General features: G+C 35.5%; 1 protein-coding gene across 3 annotated transcripts in view; it reads right to left on the bottom strand.

Moving 5' to 3' along the window:
* Window positions 1–3580: 3580 nt before the first annotated feature.
* LOC137237799 (uncharacterized) overlaps window positions 3581–19717 on the bottom strand; it is an 88766-nt gene continuing 72629 nt past the window's right edge. The window contains exons 1-6 of one of the 3 annotated variants that reach the window (XM_067761982.1): window positions 13273–13377; window positions 12766–12896; window positions 12570–12696; window positions 7004–7456; window positions 6602–6936; window positions 3581–4017 (exon numbers count right to left, since the gene is read on the bottom strand). In XM_067761982.1, coding sequence (XP_067618083.1) covers window positions 3942–4017; window positions 6602–6936; window positions 7004–7456; window positions 12570–12696; window positions 12766–12896; window positions 13273–13338 — 1188 coding nt within the window. In that variant the 5' untranslated portion in view covers window positions 13339–13377 and the 3' untranslated portion in view covers window positions 3581–3941. The other 2 variants (XM_067761981.1, XM_067761983.1) reach the window with 2 other exon arrangements.

Genomic DNA, 19717 nt, shown 5'->3' with positions numbered 1-19717 from the left:
TGATTTTCCCTTATTTTGTCTCCAAAGCTCTCAGCTGAGTATGTAATGTTCGGTTACACCCGAACTTAGCCTTCCTTACGTAACGAAGTCACTTCAAGAGATCAAACTTGATATTTGACGTGCGCGTACAGAGGGGATTGTTTTTCTTTCTTTTGAGCCATTTTACGAAGAAGATAAAAGCGTGGGTCGCATCAAATTTCTATTGATAATCAACCGCTCATACCTTTACAAATGATATTTTCATATATGTATAAGTAAGACCAACTGAGCCCTAATCAGGTTATGCTACGTCTCACGTTTTGAGAAATTTATTTGTCTGATCAAAGCCCGAGATTGATGAGGAGGGTGATGACTAGTACCTAGGGCCTACCTAATTACTTTCTAGCTTTTAGTATTATTATTACTTAATGTAAGTATTCTTTTCAATAACACCGTTTAACTTAAACATTCGTTTTTAATGATTTTATTTTCAAGGTGTTAGTTTTTTTTAATTGCCTATTATTTCTCATTATATTTAGTTCATTTATGCCCGGTTTTTCAGTAAGAGTTTAAACTACAGTTAAAGTTGACTGGAGTTTAACCCTACCACTTGCAAACAAAGTGACAAGGTTAAACTCCAGTCAACTTTAACTGTAGTTTAAACTCGCACTGAAAAACCGGGCATTAGTGCCTCACAATTACAAGGACTCTTTGCTGACAATTTGTTACAATCTAACTGCTCAATACATAATCCTTCATTTACTCGACTCAGCACCACATTTGGTTGTCCCTACTCAAACCCCAAGTTATTGATGTCACTTCTACCGGACTGTATGTAATATTTGTTCCAAATATGAGCAAAATCAGACTTTGAGTATCTCCATCCTTGCGGCACATAGCGGGCAATTTTTTATTTCTTACGTGTTCCAAATATGAGTCAAGTTGGACCGAACATATTTCTAAAATATATCGATCCCTGCGCTACCTAGCGGAGTTTTTCTTCTTTTTATTGCATTGTCATCGGGTTCTGAACTATATTCCAAGTTGCAAGCTTGTAGCTTATCGGGAAGTTACTTAAACTTCAATTAAAAAATTCGTAAACAACGCTCGCTACACAGAGTCAAGCTAAATAAAACCGTTTAAAAATGTATGTAAGGCGCGAAGGGATTTTAGGCCGAACTTCTCTTCCAATTTGCTTCGTGCTCCTTTTAATATTTCCTACCAATTGGCGGGACGGGACCTATATGTTTTATGCCGACTCCGAGCGGCATCTGCAAGGCAGATGAGTTTTCACTGAGAGCTCTTCATGGCGGAAATACACTCGGTTGGCAGGCACTGCCGGGAGGATACCCCTCTTAGAAAAATTTTCTTCTAATTGAAAAAACTCGTTTTTAAAGCTATGATGTTGCTTTGCCCGGGGAATGAACACAGGATCTTCGGTGTGGTTGGCGGCGCACTCTTACCATCACACCATAGCGGCGCCAAAAAAAACTGAACGATTCTAAATTTGGCTTGGAAAAATAAATAGGGACAAAATGTGTTTGCTAATATTTTTGCACTATAAAGAGTAAATAATTCGCTGTTAAAGCTTCTTTTTATGACGTATTTAATGCATGTTAAGGGCCAATTGATGGTGACTTATAACCATAAAACCATAACCATATAAAACAGCTGATCGAACCTACCTTATGGAAATCAATGTAATCGATTAATGGTGCCATACCATAACGCTAACGCCATAACCATACCATAGTTGGTGAAGTTAATAACTTTTTGTAGATTTTATTCATTGTTTTGGATACGTTATGACTAAGAGACTTATTTTTTTGTGGAATATGTTTGTAATTTTTTGCGTTTTCTTCATTTTTATGAAATTTTCACGATTTTTAGGTTAAGGCACCATTAATCGATCACATTGTAGATGGTTATGGATATGGGTATGGTTACGACTATGGCGTTAGGGTTAAGGAAGTTTAATTGGCCCTTTAAGTAAATTAAAATAATAACGTATTAAAACATAGATAAGACGAGTTAAAAACTGCCCAAGAACGGAGAAGAATTTAGAAATAAGTCTAAGAAAAAAGGGTTAATGAAGATTCTTACTTATCTGTAAGAACTGTGAACTGTTTCAAAAAGAAAGTGATCACTTCCCCTCATAGCAAAACAAAAAACAAAAAAAACGAAGGAAAATTTGAAAAATCTCTGCTGGCGGACAAAGGAGTTTGGTTCGCCATTGCAAAGCTAAGCTTTTTTGCCCTCTGGAAAGCTGAAAACAGAAATTAATTTAAATTGAACAAGCCAAACCATTTTGTATAACTAGATTGGCTATAACTAGTTGGACTTTTCGTCAGAAATCTTAGAATGGGACTTCTACTGAGGAATTTATTGTAAAATAACAACCTTTAGCTGTTATTTTTATAGGGTGCACCATGCTAAAAAAGATATGAAAGTACTGCTGGTATAATTGATTTAACATTCGGATTCGGCAGCACTTTGTCCCTAATATATTTTCAATCACTATATATGTTTTCTATTCATAGGGATTTCTATGGCGCAAGAGAAATGATTCCATTTTGGTACAGAAATCCTCATATACTAAATCTGATAGACATTTTATTATCATATATATTATTTCTAATTGCTGTTTTTATGTACGGGTTCCTTTTTCGCTCTTATTTGGAATCCAAATCTTTAAATAAAGTTTTGGTTGTAAAGATGGAGATTCGGACTTTTAGCGAGCTTTGGGCAGTTTTGGTTGTAGTGCTTTTGTTTAGCTATATTTTATTAAAATAATTTGTTAAAAATAAACGATTGTGAGCACACAAAGAAATCTATTTGTACTGTGGCACTATTAGCCGTGTTCTTTTTTATACGCATATACGTTTGCGTTTGCGCGTAAAAAACCGCCTATCCTCGCTTAGATAATGCTTAGGAGACCCATCTAGCGACAGTGGTTAAACAACTAGCTACAGCACAGGGTGTACCGAAAAGCGGAGACACAACCCTCTGTTGTATATAACATATATATAACATATAGCTAAATCAGTTGCGATGAATAGTGGACACGCATAGAATACATAGAATTAGTGTAGGGGGTGAAGCATAGACACATATTTACAGTTACATCTGAGTATAATGCGTATTGAAATTTAGTAGTACAAATTTTATGCGCAGCAATTTGAGAGGTGTATTTAAAGTTTGACGTTTAGCAGTCCATATAAAGTTTAAGCGTAAACGTCTATAGATGTGTAAAAAAAACACGGCTAATGTGAATATTTGCACTGCTTTACGGACAGTTGCTACCATACGCCCGATGGCCCAAGCTGTAAGTTTTAATTTATTGATAGAACAGCTGATTTCTGTTGATATTTGATAAGAGACTTTTATATTGTTTGCGCAAGATGCGCAATCGTCCGGCTCGTTTATTTTAATGCCATTTTACTTACTATCTGACATACTCTTTTCAGAATTTTAATACCATTTCGAAGAACGGTATTCATTTCTTCCCCTTTTTCATCACCTTCTAAAAAAGTTGAATGTTTGATCAAATCTTAATCAACAAGGGATTTGCTATTAAGTTTTGAAAAAATAAAGTACGAGCTTTTATGTTGCGTATTGCAAATGTATAGTCATGTATTTTGTTAGTGTACTGTAAAAAATTTAACACAAGTTTTCAATACAATTTTGCTAGACCATTTGTATAAAATCCTGAACTGCCCTAATATTATGTTTTTTTTTTTTTTCAAATCCCTTTTAAATTTATTTTCAAATACCTAGAGGCGTTGATGCTTCCCGAAAGTAAGACTTTACACTTTCATATATGTATCTACGTATGTACATATGTTAATATTAATTTATTCTAAGATCTAACGCATATTTTATTGCTTCTTTTCGTTTTTGTCATTACAAAGCGCAGCACGCTCCGAAGTATTGTTTATTTACTAATCATTGTTTGTTACACATCATACGTTTGTATTGGGCAAAGAGCTCTCCAGTTGTTTTTCTAATAGTACGATGCGTCCATTTATTGTTTTTGCGCTGAAATGAAATGAGAGAGAGTGAAAGTTGACAAATGGCAGATATGAATACGAGACTGTTTCAGAAAAAAATTTTCATTTTGAGCTTTGCTCAGCTGAGTATAATTACTATCACTTATATTAGTATTAGGGTTGTAAGCAAAGATCTTTAAAAGAGTTAATATCTGCTAAAGATCGCTGATGCCTTTCAACCTACATATAAAACCAAAAGGATGGCATAAGTTGCCACTGTAATCTGCCAGGCGCCGAAGAAACGGTAGACTACCTACTGTTTCTCTGGAAAATATTGTGACGAATATTAGCATCACTAAACTGCTACTAAATAAATGTACAACAACAAAAACATGAAGCAGCCACTCTTATGTACATGTACACATTAAAGCTAACAACACTTATGTAGAAGGCACCGAAGAGCTATCTCGCACACACAGATGTAATCATCAGCAGAAGTAGTTACTCACACATACACACGCATATGGCTATAAACTGCAAATATACATGTACTTATGTAGCTGGTAACTAGCCAAGCAGGAGATACAAAAGTTCTAGAAGGTAAACCTCTAGACCTTAGGAGAAATATGCGAACGAATCAACGGAGAGTATAAAAGCAGCGCAAGCTGAGTAATCAGAATCAGATTTGACTTAAACACGCTATCGGTTGTGAAGAATAATTATGAAGTACTACTCCCAAAGTAATCCAAATAAAGACCAGTTTGCAATACGGAATATTGGAGAGATTTATTCAACAGTTTAGCGATTCGAACGTTACAATATTTTACCTAGCATATCACGGAACTCAAGGATGTAGGACCTGGTGAACTTCTCAAAATTTTACTTATCAACATTCGTCTGCTTATAATATTTTTCATTGGTTAATTTACGAGCTGTGATTTTAGAATGGTGTATTAAGTATGAATGTATGTATATATTTGGCTGTCGAACCCCTTATTACAGCAAGTTCTCTTGGAGAAACAAGATTTGGGGGACTATGACCTAAAAAGAAAGGCATGGTCGTATCAAATCGTTCGCCGGGTTAGTAAAAACATACCAAATTCATAAACGGCAAAGAACTGACACTCTTTCAGATGAGATTGCCTAATAACAATTTAATTTCGTCACCCCAGCGGGTTAAGGGGCTTACAATATTCCACAGATCTAGAAAGTTCGACTTGATCATATAATATTTTTCACGAGATGGTTGGGCTAATACCTCAATGGTAATAATTTCGAAACGTATCAGTTCAATATCCGACAAAATTTCCCAAAACTTAGCGGAGTATCTTTATGGTTACAAGAAGAAGAATACAGTTTAATGACGCTTGTTCCCTGGCTAAGCCATGCCATTGCTATCGATTCCATGAGGAGACGCCAGAGAAAATAGGTGGTATCCATTGATGTGAAAATTAGGGTCGAGCGTGCATCTTCACTTGACTTACTTTCACATATGAACTTACTTTCCCATATGAACTAAAGATGCATCGCCCTTGCCTTGTTAACCTCCAGACCGCTAAGTTTATGTTGTTGTTGTAGCGAAGGGGACACTCCCCAAGGCCTTGTCCTTTCTCGATGTTGATGGTCCTTCGCCGGATGCAGATCCGGTACGTTCCGGTATCAAGCCCAACCATCTGGGGAACGATTTGTTATGACTACATGCGACCTTCTAGGCCATACCATGATCCATGAGGAGTTCGGGGTCGCCAAAGCCTCGGTTGTTAATGAAACAGGATTCGCCACGGATAGGTGAGGTTGACAATTGGGTTGGAGAAGTTATATATTGCGCTTGCAAACCCCTTTGAGAGGGTTGCGCTACACAACCCCTTGAATCCATTTAGTATTTTAGTCCCCTCCTACGACAGGCATACCTACCTGCGCTAAGTTTATCATCTATAGTGATGGACATCGCAGAAAGAAGTAAGTCCTCTTCCTCTTTATCCTAACAACTTTTACCACAGTGAAATTGTTCAGGCCAGAGAACTTGCAAAGTTGGTTGTTGTTGTTGTTGTTGTAGCGGTAACGACACTCCCCGAAGGCCTTGGGGTGTTGTGGGTTTATTCTAGCCCACTAACCCGCTGGGCCGGGGGGGGGGGGGGGGGGTGGGCATAGTTGGTCGTACAGAGTTGTTGTTGTTTTTTTGTTGTAGCAATAAAGACACTCCCAGAAGATTTTAGGGAGCGTTATTCATGTTGATGGTCCTTTCCTGTGTATAGTTCCGGTAACAAGCACCGTTGAGATACTAGCCCGACCATCGAAACTATTTAATATGACCACTTGTTCCTTCTAGGCCATCCCGCCCCCTTCCGTCTAGTTCCATGAGGAGCTTGGGGTCGCCAAAGCCTCGACTGCTAAATATTTGTTCATTCACATTTATACCAGGATTCGCCTCGCGTAGCTGAGGTTGACTGTTGCATTGCGGATGCTGTGAATTACGCTTCTCAACCCTTTGAATCCCTACAGAGTTGTTCGCATCGCTTTCTATAGTCGTGCTTTCAGGGCTAATGTTCCTTTCGATATTTTTCGACGTTTCTAACTGTTTTCCTAGGTATGCTAATGTTGGCACTTTTTTTGGACATAGGACGTATACTTACTAATTATTCGTAAGGCCATTTATAATCGTAGCGCCGAGTGGGCTAATATAATGTGGCCTAGTGCAATAGGTATTCACTAAATATCCCAGCGCCACTGGATATATTACTCTAGCACAGGGCAACTGATTGATCCATAAAAAATTATCTTTATATCGTTCGCTGGTAACATGAGACTTGAAATGCTGCCAACTAATTTGAATACCCATTACTAAAGCATAACAGAGCACCGTCAATTTCGGGTAAAAAATGAAACATGAACCACTTAAAATGGCAGCCACTGTGTGATTCTGTGTGGAGTCGCCGCCCTTATTTCGATTCAAATAGCAATGAAGGAGCTAAAATGAAAGAAATACAAAAAAAGTAAAAATATTTTGTAAGAAAGAAATATGAATATTCACTCACCCTGTATAAGGCGACATATGCAGTCAGTAACGCACAGGAGCGTATTCTAAACATTTTCAGTTTGGCAATTAATTTCGCTATGAAATCATTTCTGTCTGTTGTAGTCTGGGCTACCAACATTTTGATAATGTCCAACGTCACGCCAATTATCATATAATTTCTTACACCTTCCATGGCATAACGGGTACACGATTTATTTGTGTGGCTACAAGAATTGCTGTTTGCGTGTTCAATTGATATCTCAGTTTCCGTCGGAGATTTATCAACCTGAGAAAGTTCACGTGCAGCACAGGGTGTTGGCTCCAAAAACCAAAATCCTTTGAACGTTCTTTCACGCTTGGCATTCATTATTAACCCACTACAGCCCATGAATATGAAAGTGCGTAGCAAGTTTGATCGGGCAATTGATTTGGTGAGGAAATTTTTTTGTTTCATAATAAATGATTCGATGGTCTGAAAAGAAAAGTTAAAAAAATAGAAATGTTATTTTAAAGTGTGACGGTTCTAAGCTGGACGGCAGGGTTGGAGGGGGCGTCTTTTCAATGGACCCAGATCTCCAACTTTCTTTCAGACTACCTGATCATTGCAGCATCTTCCAAGCAGAAGTAGCAGCTTCATGGAAGCCGCGACTCAAATAGGCACACAAAATACCGGCAAGGAAATCTTTATTTTCAGCGATAGCCAAGCGGCAATAAAATCCCTTGGTTCCTATTCATTCAACTCCGAATTGACATTAACTGTCGCCGATCTCTTCAGGAGATGGCCCAACAGAACGGTGTATACCTAACATGGTTTCCGGGACACAGGGACATAGAGGGAAACTGCGCTGCAGACGAACTTGCTAGGCAGGGTACGACCAGACAGATTCTTCCTGACAAAGAACGCCTAGGTATGCCTTTTGCCTATTGCTAGCTAAAGCTAAAAGAGTATACTTACAGTCAAGCCAACGAAAGATGGCTACTAAGCCCGGAGTGTAGAATATCAAAGCAATCCTGGCCTAAATGGGATACTAAGAGATCCCGTCACGTCTACACCCTAAGCAGGAACTAAATCTCCTCACTTGTAGGAGTTCTGACTGGGCACTGCCTTATCGGACAGCATGCGGAAAGGCTAGGGGCACCCTTTCTACGATGCTACAGAAGCAACTGCCCGGCGTTAAGTGGCCCCAGACAACGCTGTCTGGGAGCTCCCTTCCTGAGCAATCTCCGCAAGGTCTGGGAGCAAGATATAAGGGACTTGGTAGCTTTTATCAGGTCCTCGAAATGGTTCGAAGAGGAGGGCTAATGGTGTCTTTCTGTGGCACCACAACGGGCAAACTGGTACTGGCCTATGTGTGCCCATGGGGCAGCCACTACTACCTAACCTAACCTAATTTAAAGTGACAAATGGTATCTATATCATACGACAGGCGCCAAAAAAAAATTTCGAGTATGTTTCCTGTATGAAAAATTGTAGCAGCCAGACAATTTGACACTTTCTTTATCTCTCTGTTCTCTATGAAACGTCCTCACTTCTCTGCACGACACGAAAGGCGGATTACGTAGGAAAAAATTTGTTAAAATACACAAATTCGGATTGAAAATACACTTAAGTTAAAGAGAATACACTAAACGAGTGAAAAAGAACACTTTTGCTCAAATAGCATTACTAATTCCATTCAAAAAAGTCGTAAATACAGTCAATATTATTCCTGGTATTTAAGCAACTGTTTTTAAAGAAGCAGAAAGCGTATGAGTTTTCTTGGGAGGTGGATACTACTCATGGCGGAACCTGCGACGACCAGATTGTGATTGGCACATCTACATATACATATTGTAACAAATTTGGGGGAATTCCGCTTATTTGCAACCTTCTGCTATCGTTCGTATCGCTGAACTGTCGAATAAATAACTCCAATATTCTGTATTTTGCCAAATGGTATTTATTGGACTACTTTGGGAGTAGTACAATTATACTTAACTTCGCAAAAAATAGCGTGTTTAAATCAAACTGATTAGTCATTCCTTGGCTTGCGCTGCTTTTATACTCTCTGTTGCCTCGTCAGCATATTTCTCCAAAGGTCTAGACGTTTCACCTTCTAGAATCCCCTGCTTGGTTACAGCGATATACATGTATATTTGTAGTTTATGCGTTTCTCATAGTCATATGCGTGTGAGTAACTACTTCGGCTGATGACTACATGTGAGTGTGTGTGTGAGATATCTCTTCGTCACCTTCTATGTGTGTGTATAAATGATGATTTATGTGTTCATGTACACTAGTGTGGCTCGCTTTAATGTTTTTGTTGTGGCGTGGTTATTTACTAACAGCCTAGTGATACCAACATTCGCCACCATATAATAAAATTCTAACATCTAATGTCTGTAGATTGAAGAAATTTCAGAAAAATTTGTAGGAGAGGTCTTTATTGAACCCAAATCAGCAGCTTTTAAAATTTTTGTATGTCTGTACTCGCATCACTCACAAACCGCTGATGAGAGCTTCAATAGATTTTTCTTACTTTTGATCTTAGCCCGTTCCCTAGATATAGGCCAAAATGCGGTACAGGGGTATTATCTACACATATAATAAAATTCTAACAGGACGATGTCTGTACATGGAAATATCTCAGAAGGGGTCCTTATTGAGTCCCCTGAACCCAAAATAGCAGTTTTTAAAATTTGTCTACTTGTCTGTCTCTATGTTTGTACTCGCATCACTCAGAAACCACTTCATAGAATTCAGTGCAACTTTTAACTGTTACGTCAGCAGAGGTCTAACTTACTTTTCAAACCCTGAATCTCTAGGGGTATTTTTCAAATGTTTTTGTACAATATGTATACCAAATGAAAGCTGCTGATGATGGCTTTAACAAATTGTTTTGAATTTTTGAGGTATCTTAACCCGATTTCGAGATATAGGCTAAAATGTGGTCCATGGGTATTATCTATAGATATAACAAAATTCTAACAGGTCTGTAAATATTTAAAAAGTTCTGTTCAAAATCCGTCAGAGTTTGGATTCCAAGTAGAACTCGTTAGATAATCAAAGCAATATTATTCCTTCAGTGCAGAAACCTACTTCTTATTTTTGTGGTAAGCGTAACAACATTTCTTAGTTGTGTCAACAAGCTATACTTAAGCCCAAAAACTAAGAATAGCTGCTTCTGCAGCATAATTTATAGTACTTCTTAAAGAGTTCATAAAAAGGAGGTAGTTTACACGATGTACAAGTCTTAAATGGACATAGCTTCGAAGTATTGTCATAGAAGCAAAAGCTTTTATTAGTTGTGGAGTCTTTATACCAGGCACAAACATACTCCCAAGCAAAGTGTATAGATTCGAAAATTTTAATATATAAATGGTTTTAGGCAACCCAAATATAAAAGTAAACATTCTTTATTTCAACGTTCCACACATACAAAGTAGCGATGATAGCTAGTTTTTAATATGAGTTGGCACTTTAAATCCGGCGCAGTACGATTTCGACATTAGTCCATCCAATTAAAAAAACAAAGGACATAGAATTTTTATACTCAGCTGAGCAGAGGTCACAGAGTATATTAATTTTGTTCGCATAAAGGTAACTTGAGTAAATTTTGAGGTATCTTGATGAAATTTGGTATGTAAGTTCCTGAGCACTCATCCCAGATCGCTATTTAAAATGAACGAAGTCGGACTATAACCACGTCCACTTTTTCGATATCGAAAATTTCGAAAAACCGAAAAAATGTGATAATCCTCTACCAAAGACCGATAAAGCGATGAAACTTGGTAGGTTTGTTGACCTTATGACGCAGAATAGAAAATTACTAAAATTTTGGACAATGGGCGTAGCACCGACCACTTCTAAAATAATGTAATTTAAAAGTATAGCAAGCTGTAATTTGGCAGTCGTTGTAGGTATCATGATGAAATTTAGAAGGAACGTTCCCCCTATTACTATATATGTTCTATATAAAAATTAGCAAAATCGGATGAGGATTACGCCCACTTAAAAAAAAATTTAAGTTAAATTTTTACAAAAAATTGAATATCTTTACAGTATATAAGTAAATTATGTCAACATTCAACTCCAGCAATGATAGAGTGCAACAAAATACAGAAATAAAAGAAAATTGCAAAATGGGCGTGGCTCCGCCCTTTTTCATTTAATTTGTCTAGAATACTTTTAATGCCATAAGTCGAACAAAAATTTAGCAATCCACGGGAAATTTGGTAACCGCATAGCTTCTATGATAATAACTGTTTTCTGTACAAATGGGCGAAATCGGTTGAAGCCACGCCCAGTTTTTATACACAATCGACCGTCTGTCCTTCCGCTCAGCCGTTAACACGCTAACTTGAGCAAAAACCGATATATGTATCTTTACTAAACTTAGTTCACATACTTATCTGTACTCATTTTATTTTGGTATTAAAAGTGGGCGACATCCGACTATGACCACGCCCACTTTTTCGATATCGAAAAATTCGAAAAATGAAAAAATGCCATAATCCTATAAAAAATACGAAAAAAGGGATGAAACATGGTGATTGGATTGGTTTTTTGACGCCAGATATATGTACATAACTTTAGAAAAAACTTTGTAAAATTAGTGTGACACCTAACATATTAAGTAGAAGAAAATGAAAAAGTTCTGCAGGGCGAAATCAAAAGCCCTTGGAATCATGGCAGGAATACTGTTCGTGGTATTACATATATAAATAAATTAGCAGTACCCGACAGATGATGTTCTTGGTCACCCTAGTCCACATTTTGGTCGATACCTCGAAAACGCCTTCGCATATACAACTAAGGGCCACTGCCTTTTAAAACCCACACTAACACATTGCATTTGATACCCATATCGTACAAACACATTATAGATTCACCCCTGGTCCACCTTTATGCCGATATCTCGAAAAGGCGTCCACCTATAGAACTATGGTCCACTCCCTTTTAAGTTACTCTTTAATACCTTTCATTTGATACCCATGTCATACAAACACATTCCAGGGTTACCCTAGGTTCATTTTCGCCATGTATGGATTTTCCCTTATTTTGTCTCCAAAGCTCTCAGCTGAGTATGTAATGTTCGGTTACACCGTAGTTGTTAGTTGGGCAAGTCAAATCAAAACCACTTAAAAACCCAAAAACTTGGTTTAAGTATTGAATAAGAAATTTTGTGACTAGCGGACACCCTAATGTATACAAATTTAGGAAATAAAAATCACATTTAATTAATGCTTATAATACGGATTTTGAGCGGGCACCTCATTTTTTTTTCTTCTATACGAATTGATCACTTAAATAAATAAATAGCAAAGTATATACCAGGCATGCTTAACGAACGAAATGATATCATTTCGTTACGATAATCAACGCTAATAAACGGAACGAAGTCACTTCGTTTCGTTTATTAACGTTAAGATCGTAAAATTAACGTTAATTTGACGTTCTTAACGTTAATAAACGAAACGAAGTGACTTCGTTTCGTTTATTAGCGTTGATTATCGTAACGAAATGATATCGTTTCGTTCGTTAAGCATGCCTGGTATATACGAACTTACATATATACGTTTGTAAATGTATGCATAATACTTACACACTGAAACACGCTTGTGTTGAAAAGACGATGGGCTCTTGGACTTGGTATAGCCCATAATGAATAACTGCCTATAACAGTTGGCCAAAAGAGGAAGGTGTAATACCCGAATTTTCCAAACAGATTACTGAAATATTAACTTCAATTAATTTAAAATTTTATAAAAAATATTTAAATTTTTCTTTTTAAAACCAACCGTAAAACACATATCATAACGGCAATCGTCCAACCAGTTGCTGCACCACATACTACCGTTTCGATATAATACTGGAGCGTGGATAGGAGTACTTCTTTGTTAAGCGATCGCAAATGGACAAGTAAAGGTAACTAAGAGATGATTTATTTAAACTAAATTTAACAACATTAAACAATTTATACATGCGTGAAAATCGCACACTTACACCAGTAACAGGTGCAAAATGTTTCATATTTGATATAAGAAATTTATATGAATTAATTAAAATATTTGTTGTGCATGGGCCACTATGAACCAGTTCATTGCAACATAATCCAGTTTCGATGCCATCCTTAAAAAGTTTACTAAAGGCCACCATATTTTAGTACAATTTAACAAAATCGATGTGTAAGTGTAAACAATTTTTGTAAATTCTCAACTTATAAGCTCGTCCGACACTTTAGAACTTGTTTAGTTTGAAAAAAAAAACGAACTTTTGCACGCCAGCGTTTATTTCGAACTAAGTACCTGGCTGTTAAGAGAAAGCAGTGCCCATGAATTGCTTGAGCTCCAATGTTTTGTTTTACTTAGCATTGCTTTTGATTATTTTCTCGTTACATGTTTTAAATTATAAGCAAAATCAACGAATAAAGCCTAGTACGTCATGCATTTGTGCGATTTAAAATATTTACATAGGTATCAATATAACTGCATGCATATACATTAGGGTGGTTCTAAATATGTTCATAATTCAGTTTAAGGGCAAATGTATCTTTAACAGTAATTTTATAATTGTTATTACCAGCTAATATCTTGTTTGATATGTGAATATATTTCCTCACTGTATTGGGGAATCGGGAACGGCAAACGTAAGGTAAGTGAAAGTGTACTTTAAACCTAGTTTACATATAATGAGATTATCTTCATTTTCGTAATTATTTTCCTATATTAATATTTCCCTTCGATGAACTGTAATTATGATCAAATTTTGGATTTGCGAATTTTTTCATAAAAGAAGTTCCACCTCTAGACTGTAATCTCTAATTGGAAGGAGGGCCAATTAAACTCCATTAGCCCTAACGCCATAGTCATAACCATATTTTTACCTATCCATATCAAATTTGCATCAGTTATTGGTGCCTTAACCTAAAAATCGTGAAAATTTCATAAAAATTAAGAAAACGCAAAAAATTACAAAAATATAAAAAATAATTCTCTTAGTCAAAACGTATCCAAAACAATATATAAAATCTACGAAAAGTTAATAAATTCTCCAACTCAAATATTTATAGGTTATGGATATGGCGAAAAATAGATATCGGCTTTCGAAGTTCGAAATTTTTTTTTCTATTGTTAACTTGTTCAGCAAATTAAAAAATTAAAAATGTGGTCGTGGTCCGCCCTTTTCATTTATTTGCATGGCTGAATTGGTTTTTTGAAAAATTACAGTACCAGCAATTCCAGTGGAGAGTATGTGCAGACTTGAAAGTAGTAGCCACTATCATGGGACTATCTGACTTTTCACCTCGTATAACAACTGTTATATTATTTTTCTCAAAAAAAAAAAAAGAACTGAGCCCTTCAAATAAGGGAAAAGAGCGGACCATGACCACATTTTTACTTTTTTAATTTGCTGAACACGTTAACAAAAAAAAAAAATAAAATTTCGAAATGTAGAATTTCGAACTTTGAAAGTCGATATCTATTTTTTGGAGGCTAACTTCGAAAAACGGAGATAGTGCTTTGTCTACTTAAGCCTCAATCTCTACAAAAAAGGGAGTTTGGTCCAATACCCAAAACAAATGTTGATTTTGTCGCATAGTGTAATCGATTACATTGATTTCCATAAGGTTGGTTCGATCAGCTGTTTTATCTGGTCATGGATAAGTCACCATTAATTGGTCCTTAAAAGAGAAACATGAAAATTTTACAGAAAATAACCTAGTTCCTAGGGATGGAACATACATATATAAACGCGTAGATCATCTATTGATGATTTATTGTAGATTAGTTCGCGTGTAAACTTGGTCTTAGTGTTATGATTTGAAATGGTATGCGGCATGAGGAAATAAGTACAGGTTGTAAACTGTAAATTGGTTGAGTTGATATGTATGTGCACATTCAGACATAGGAGGAAAAGGCTAATAAATAAAAAAAACCAAGTACTCGTTAAGTTCGCCCAGGGGTTGCAGTTCACGTTCAACAGAGGTAACTTTATCATAAACAAATAGTTCGGGGCCTTTTGAGAAGAGTTTCCTCGGCTTCCTATTAGTCACAATCCGTATGGTTTTATGATCGAATTTGTTTGGATGACGAATAATTATCGTCGACTTGTCGATTTGCAATCGACTGTTATTGTCGAGCCATCGTCTTCGTATCGTTTTCTTATCGACTTTTCATAGAAGGTTTACATATTATATTAAAGTTTTATAGGTATCATAAGAAGCCGATGAGTCGTCTTTAACAAATCGATAAGATGCAGGAAACCAGGCATGCTTAACCAACGAAACGATATCATTTCGTTACGATAATCAACGTTAATAAACGAAACGAAGTCATTTCGTTTCGTTTATTAACGTTAAGATCGTCAAATTAACGAAATGATTTCGTTTCGTTTTCTGCCATATCAAAACGAAATCAAATCGTTTATGTTGATTATTAATTTCAAACTATGCTGGCAAAGCTGATTGATGGCGGAGTCATTAAAGGTGAAAGCATTAGCCAAGCTGATTGCAACTTTTCTCATGAATTTTGACAGTACGAACATTTCTCAAAGTATTATTGACATTACCACCAACGAATTACACAAACAAATTACATAGAGTTTGTGTGTGTATGTGCGCTCGTTGTTGCCACCTTACGGCTTCACCACTGCTATAGCATTGCCAGCACAATTCAAACATAAAGTATCGCGTTTTTGTTAACGTTTTTAACGTTACCGAAAGCTTTTCGTTTCAGTTAAAAACGAGATACAATTTATTTTGATAATTTCTTTATCGATAATATTTCGAAGTGTTTCAACGGAAACGGTGGAAATTTTTTGATAAACGATTAGCTTAACGTTAAGGTGCATCCCTGCAGGAAACCAACTGGTAAAACTCCGATAAGCCATCAATAGCAAATTGATGCAGTTTTGATAAAGAAATCGATAACTTTTCCACAACACGACGAAAACAAACTGGTAAAACTCTAGCCAACAGTCGGAGAGAGTCATGCAGCTTTATTTTGTTATGCAGGTACCCCTGGCTTATGACTGTGTTTCGAGCACCGGCGAAGTCGATCAGCCTCAGTCCATTAGGAGAGGTTTCATTGTGTATGCTGAACCTTCCGACTGTATGGACAAAAACACCTTCTCTGAGCGGGATTCAAGGGGTTGATAAGCGCAGTTCATAGTTTACGCAAACCCAATTATCAACCTCATATACGCGAGGCGGATCCTGTTACCAATATGCATTCAACATACACATAATTAGCAGGTCTGGTGACCCCAAGCTTCTCATGAAACTGGGGGTGGGAGGCGGTATGGTCTGGCTAGTCGTGCTAGTAGCTTAATGGTGCTTGTTACCGTAACGTGCCGGTCTATACCTGGCAAAAGACCACCAAAATCGATAACACTCCCCAAAACTCTCGTTATCGCTACAACAGCAACAAAAACTAAGCGGGTTGCGTGCTAGCCTTGGGACCCGCCACATAAAACCAAACTCCAATAAAAACGAAAATAAGGCTTCGGATAAGAAGACAACCCATTACTGATGACGATACCTGCAGACATTTACAGGACAATGATTTGAAAATGGTCATATCACAAGGTAAATGCATAAAACTATTCATACATCAAGCTACATGTTGTGATAGACGGATGGCATACCTCCAGTGTGTTAGATATGCGCACGATACCAGGACCTATCATCGACTCGGATCACTATCTCGTCGCAGCCCGCCTCTGCGCGTCTAAACGCAAGGAAAAAGAATCTTAAGAAAAGCTTGAGGTTGCAATCGCAACCGAGGAAAACTTTATATTACCGGCGACCACGAAAACAGCTACTACGATGAAGAATGCGGCGTTGCAACAGAAACAAAAAACACTGTCTACAGGGCTACGTTTAAGGCGAGCGAGTGTGTGATAGGAGTATTTAAGTTTTGGAGGGAGCACTTCTTTGCTCTTTTAAATGAAAAAATGGGAACAGCTATGTACCGATCAGGGAAGATGAACCCGGTCCCACAATCGATGATGATGGAATTAATTCATTAATTGGACCTTATCAGCGCGGCTTCATACCTAGTAAATCTTCCGTCGGCCAGATTTTCACTATGCGCCAAATCTTGGAAAGAACCCAGGAAAAAATAATTGACACAAATCACCTCTTCGTCGAATTTAAAGCCGCCTTCAACAGCAGAAAAACGAGCTGCCTATATGCCAACATGTCTGTTGAGCAAGCCCATCAGCTCAGTCAGAATTGGGAAGGACCTCTCCGAGCCGTTCGAAACTAAACGAAGTTTCATACAGGGTGACCCCCTATAGTTGATAATACTACTATATATTTTTTAAAATTTTATTTATTTTATTTTAAAATATTAATATTAACATTGAAAATTTATAAATATACTGACACTAAAATTTTCGTTTTGAAATAATATTCAAAAATAAAGTAATTCAAAAAATAATTTACTAAAATAAAGTATATTTAAATAAAGTAGATAACTCCACATTTACTCCCCCTCCAGTGAAACGAAAAAAATTTATTTTTGAATATTAATTTACAGTGTATATTAAGTACTGTAAGATTTTTATGTTATAGTTTGAAGAACATTTGAATTATGTGTTAATTGCGTTAAAGGTTTATGTTAGTATTGATGAAAGTACCCAATCTTTTGATGATTTGATGTATTTGATAGCTTATTTTTAGTTGTTGTTATTGTTTACTTATTGTATTAATACTTTATGTATATTAATATTTGGTTGTGTTACTGCAATGTTGTTTGTGAAATATTGTTATTTATCATGATGTGATTGAAGAATCTAGAATTAGGTTGAGTAATAGTAGATGGCAACTTTGTGTGCACAATTACTCAAAAATTAAAAACTTGTATTATGCAGAATATATGTTCAATATATAATTGTACTCTGCATAATGTATGTCCAAGTTGTTGGTAAGGAAGTAAAATTTGATTCCGTTATTCGTTTGAGATTGATATGAAATTGTCATATGATTTTAATTTCAATATGAAAGAATTGATATATGTCAATAAAAATTATTTTAGGAAATCTTTGGAGATTTTTTAAAATTGATTATTGATTGTTGATTGTTTTTTTTTTTTTTTTGAATTGAAAATGAGGTTGGTTAAATATGAATTTACTTGTATTGTGAAGTTTATATGTCTGTTGTTGCAAAATTTCTCATTTCTATAAATGATAAATATATACTTTTCAATATAAACTGGAGAAAGAGTGTACATAATTAATATAAATAATAAACTGATTATTGTTTAAAATGTTGAAAATATATTAAATATATAAACACTAATTTAATTTAATAGTAATTTTAAATTAGTATTATTTTAAACAAAATCAATTAAAAAGTTAATAAATTGCTTGAATTGTTTAAAGAATGAAAATATTGTTGCAAATTAAATCTTTAAAAAGTAACTTATTTAATTTGAAAATATAAAAGATATAATCTGAAAAGATGAATGAATACAAATAAATAAACAATGCTTAACACTTGCTGCGAACTCCAAATTTTTAAAAATTGATTGTTGTAAATGTGTCAACAAAAATTTGATTGTTGGTAATAATAATCATTGTATTGTATTATGTTCCAAATTCTTTTTGTTATCAAAGAAATGTTGGTTGTTGTAAGTTGATGATTTTAAAATAGTCCAAATGTTACTGGTAAATTTTGCATCAAGTATTCTCTCTGCGTTTAAAGTTTTGTTTAAATTGGTTATAATAATCTTCATGGAAAGCACAATGACACAATTTCTTGATTTAATTAGTATTTCTATATTTTATATTTAGTCTTATTTGGCAATTTATATAGAGATTTTGTTGTACTATCGGATTTATTTTAAATTGTAGGAGAAATAAATTGTCTTTTGATTTTTTGCTAAAATTTTCACTATTTTAATTTGGTAGTATGAATTCCGTTTAAAGTTTATACTTTGAATAATTATAATTTCATTATAAATTTTGTTCTGTTTTAATTGTTTGCTTTTAAAAAGATTACTAATCACGTACATTATAAGACGTTCTAAATTTTATTAATTAATTCAATTCGGTTAAATATTGCATTTTTAAATAGCTTTCTTACAATAGTTAATTATAATTATTTTTGGTGAAATTACTGTTTGCTCATCTTTTAAATTTTGATTGAAGGTATTCCTTTAAGTATTTTTGTATTTTCTTCTTATTGATTCGCAATGGTTTTAGATAAGTTTATTGTTGTTGATGGTCCGATGGGCAGGCTCGCCATTATATAGTTGATAATACAACTATATATTTTTTAAAATTTTATTTATTTTATTTTAAAATATTAATATTAACATTGAAAATTTATAAATACACTGACACTAAAATTTTCGTTTTGAAATAATATTCAAAAATAAAGTAATTCAAAAAATAATTTACAAAAATAAAGTATATTTAAATAAAGTAGATAACTCCACACCCCCTGTCGTGCGATTTCTTTGATGCTGAAGAAAATAATACTAGCAGCAGGACTTAACTACTCTGAACCAATATTCTATAAGAACGAGCATTATTGGCGTATGCTGACGACATTGATATCATCGGTCTGAATCCACGCACCGTTCTTACTCCAAACTGAAAAAAGAAGAGGAAAAGGTGGGTTTGATGGTGAATGAGGACAAAACGAAGTACCTGCTGTCTTAAAACAAAGAATCAGCGCATTTGCGCCTTGACAACCACGACACCGTGGCCAGGCATACTTTTTAAATAGTAAAAGACTTCGTG

The sequence above is a fragment of the Eurosta solidaginis genome, chromosome 1 (genome assembly GCF_040869045.1).
Source record: "Eurosta solidaginis isolate ZX-2024a chromosome 1, ASM4086904v1, whole genome shotgun sequence".
NCBI lineage: Eukaryota > Metazoa > Arthropoda > Insecta > Diptera > Tephritidae > Eurosta > Eurosta solidaginis.
Note: the sequence above shows the minus strand (reverse complement) of the source record. Positions and strands in the feature narration are given on the sequence as shown.